At 50.4% G+C, this 3,010-nt stretch overlaps 1 protein-coding gene across 1 annotated transcript; it reads left to right on the top strand.

The window, feature by feature from the left end:
• The first annotated feature begins 819 nt into the window (after positions 1–819).
• Positions 820–1,679, top strand: LOC120893706. The gene is made up of 3 exons (XM_040295757.1): positions 820–1,036; positions 1,110–1,473; positions 1,565–1,679. The coding sequence occupies exons 1-3, from the start codon at positions 1,024–1,026 to the stop codon at positions 1,677–1,679; spliced, it is 492 nt and encodes a 163-aa protein (XP_040151691.1). The 5' UTR covers positions 820–1,023.
• Positions 1,680–3,010: the final 1,331 nt, after the last annotated feature.

Raw genomic sequence — 3,010 nt, forward strand, 5'->3', positions numbered from 1 at the left:
AACATTGGATGTGGAGATGGGTGCCTTCCAAGTCGCTGCGGCTTTGCGGAATAGCTCGCATACATTTGGATAATGTTCCATCGCTACCTTTCCGTTTCGCCGAGACCACCGGCAACGCGAAATAAAACTACCGTCGAAAACAATATCCCGCACCTCCCTCAACCGTTTGGTGGGATCCGTTGCCATCACCTCGTTCTGCAACCATGCCAGGCAGTTCTTTGCATATTGGATGTCGCTCAACTTATGCTCCATGCTTTTCAGCTCCTCCTCTGACCGTATGGGCTGCAGCGTGAAACCGTCCGTCGGCGGAAGCGCGTAACCATCTGGATCGGCACATCCAATCTTCTGCGAATTTATTTAAGGTCACTGCGGTAGCCATGGCGGTCTTCCAGGTGACCGTCACTTCCTTTTTCATGGTTACAATTTCCGCGGCGAATTCGTCGAAACGGGGGTTCATACTGGCTGACAGCTCGGTTATCACCTGCAGCACATCGGTCAGAGGAGGAGCAACGGCAGGAGCATCCGTTGCAACGGCAGCAGGAACTGTTGCAGGAACTCCGGCTTTGGCAGGGACGACGATAGGGATGCGCGGAAATTTATTTTCGACGGTAGTGATGGTCTCGGGGAGCGAGGATCGAATGGTGGTGTTGGCGGTGGTACGGACGATGGTGTTGGCGGTGGTACGGACGGCGGTGTTGGCGGTGGTTTTGGCGGTGGAACGGACGGTGGTGTTGGCGGTAGTGTTGGCGGTGGTACGGACGGTGGTGTTGGCGGTGGTGATGGTGGGACGGATCGAAAATCCGAGCTACAAAACTACTCGATTTTGTCGTGCGGGTAGCAGAACAGCCGGAATCGTCCAATGCCGGTATGTGAAATTTGGGAGCAGTGTGAAAGGTCAGTGTTCGAAAATGGACTCTGTGCCATTTTCTTAAATATGTTTCAGCTAACCGAGCGAGTGCCCTGCAAGGGAATGACGCTGGACCGGGCCCTTCACTTCAAGGATATGAAGCCGGAACGGAACCGATGGAAGTGGCCGGTAAGTCAAGACCGTTATATTTTGACCGTTACGCGTTTCGCTCATTAGTTTGGTGTTCAATTTTTTTTGGCAGACAATCCCCAACCGCAGAGTGACAGCGATGACGACAGTGTGGTAGCTGAAAGCATCGGTGGGGACAGTGTTCCCGACGACAGCGATCCCGGCATCGAGACATCGGCGCCAGATAATCCTTTCGGATCATTGTCCTATGAGGACGGGTTGAGGCTGTGGGCATTAAAAACCGGCCAAACACACAGTGCCTTAAACCTCTTGCTGGGGCATTTGAGGCAGCACGATCCGGGCAGGAAATTGCCCCGGGATGCACGGACGTTCCTGAACACGCCCGTGGCAAGATCCACACAGTCCGCGATTACCTCTATCTCTGGTGGAGAGATATGGTACCAGGGCATAGAAACATGCCTTCGGTCCTATTTTCGGTAAGTAGGCTAAGCCAACTATATTGATGCATAAGACAATGTGCATTATGCTCATCCATGTGTATGTGTGTATGTTTTCTTTCCATTGCAGATACACGCAGCCTGCCGTAGAGCGCTTTGAGGTCGACTTTTTTGTGGACGGTCTTCCGCTTTACAAAAAAGTCACAATTCTGGCCCATCCTCATGGGCATCCACAACCTGCCTAATGCCCCGGTGATGACGGTTGCGATCTTTTGCGGCGAGTCAAAACCGTTATACGCCGAGGAATATTTAGGACAGTTTGTGGATGAAATGAACGAGCTGCAGCGTGTTGGGATATGGATCGGCAAACGGCATTACACTGTGCACCTGCGAAGTATCATAGCAGATTCTCCGGCGCGTGCATTCATCAAAGGTGAGTTTTGATCGTAGTTAGTAATGTTGTGCAATTCAAATTATATATATGTATTTATTATATTCTTTTAGGTGTTAAAGCGCACAACGCATTCAGCGCCTGTATGAAGTGCACCATCATCACGGAAAGAGACGGCAATCGCGTATACTTTCCGTATGGGGCGCCTTGCGAATCGCGCTTACATGGTCTGTTTTGTGCTGACAAATATCCGGACCATAAGATTCACATGACACCCCTTGTAAGGCTCCACAAATGTGACATCATATGTGACATTGTGGTTGCCGAGGCCATGCACCTTTTTTACAAGGGTGTCATGTGCAAATTGTTGATATTGTGGACGGAAGGGTTCCGTGACCTGGGCTGTAAGATGACGCGACGGCAGCAACGTGAATTGTCGGCACACCTGCGTTCATTGAAACTGCCCTCAGATTTCCAACGGAAACTGCGCGACCTGCAATACGTCAAACTTTGGAAAGCTTCCGAGTTTAAGATGTTATTGCTTGTCGCCGGTTTTGTGGTACTGAAGGGCAGAATTAATAATGCGGCGTATCAACATTTCATGTTGATGTTCGTCGCCGTTACCTTACTGTCCACCTCCTACCATCGTGCAAAATGGGAACTGGCCAATACACTGTTGCATCGTTTTGTGAAAGACTATGGAACAATGTATAGTCCAGAGCTGTTAAACAGCAACGTGCATAATTTGCTTCACGCGTACGAAGATGTCCACAGATTTGGCGAGCTGCGCACAATATCTGCGGAAAAGTAGGAAGCAAAGTTGCACGATATAAAGCAGCTGGTGCATTCAGGGAGGAACAGCTTGGTTCAAGCGACCAATTGCCTGCAAGAACTGTGGCAAGTGGAATATGCCAGGCCAGGATGCAGTTCGACAGGTCGAGAAGAGCAATCGGTGCGCCCAGTTGGTAGCGATACAGTTGCTACTGTCCAGCATGGTTTCATGCTGCGGAAAAACTTCCGCGACCAATGGTGCATGACTAACTTGGGTGATGTGGTCATGTACGAAACAGCCATAACATCTGGACCAAACGTGATCGTGCATGGGTACACGTTTTCAAACCAAGTGCCCGCTTTCACCCAACCCTGCTCCTCAGCAGACCTGAACATTTATGCGGCCAGTATGGA

The sequence above is a fragment of the Anopheles arabiensis genome, chromosome 2 (genome assembly GCF_016920715.1).
Source record: "Anopheles arabiensis isolate DONGOLA chromosome 2, AaraD3, whole genome shotgun sequence".
NCBI lineage: Eukaryota > Metazoa > Arthropoda > Insecta > Diptera > Culicidae > Anopheles > Anopheles arabiensis.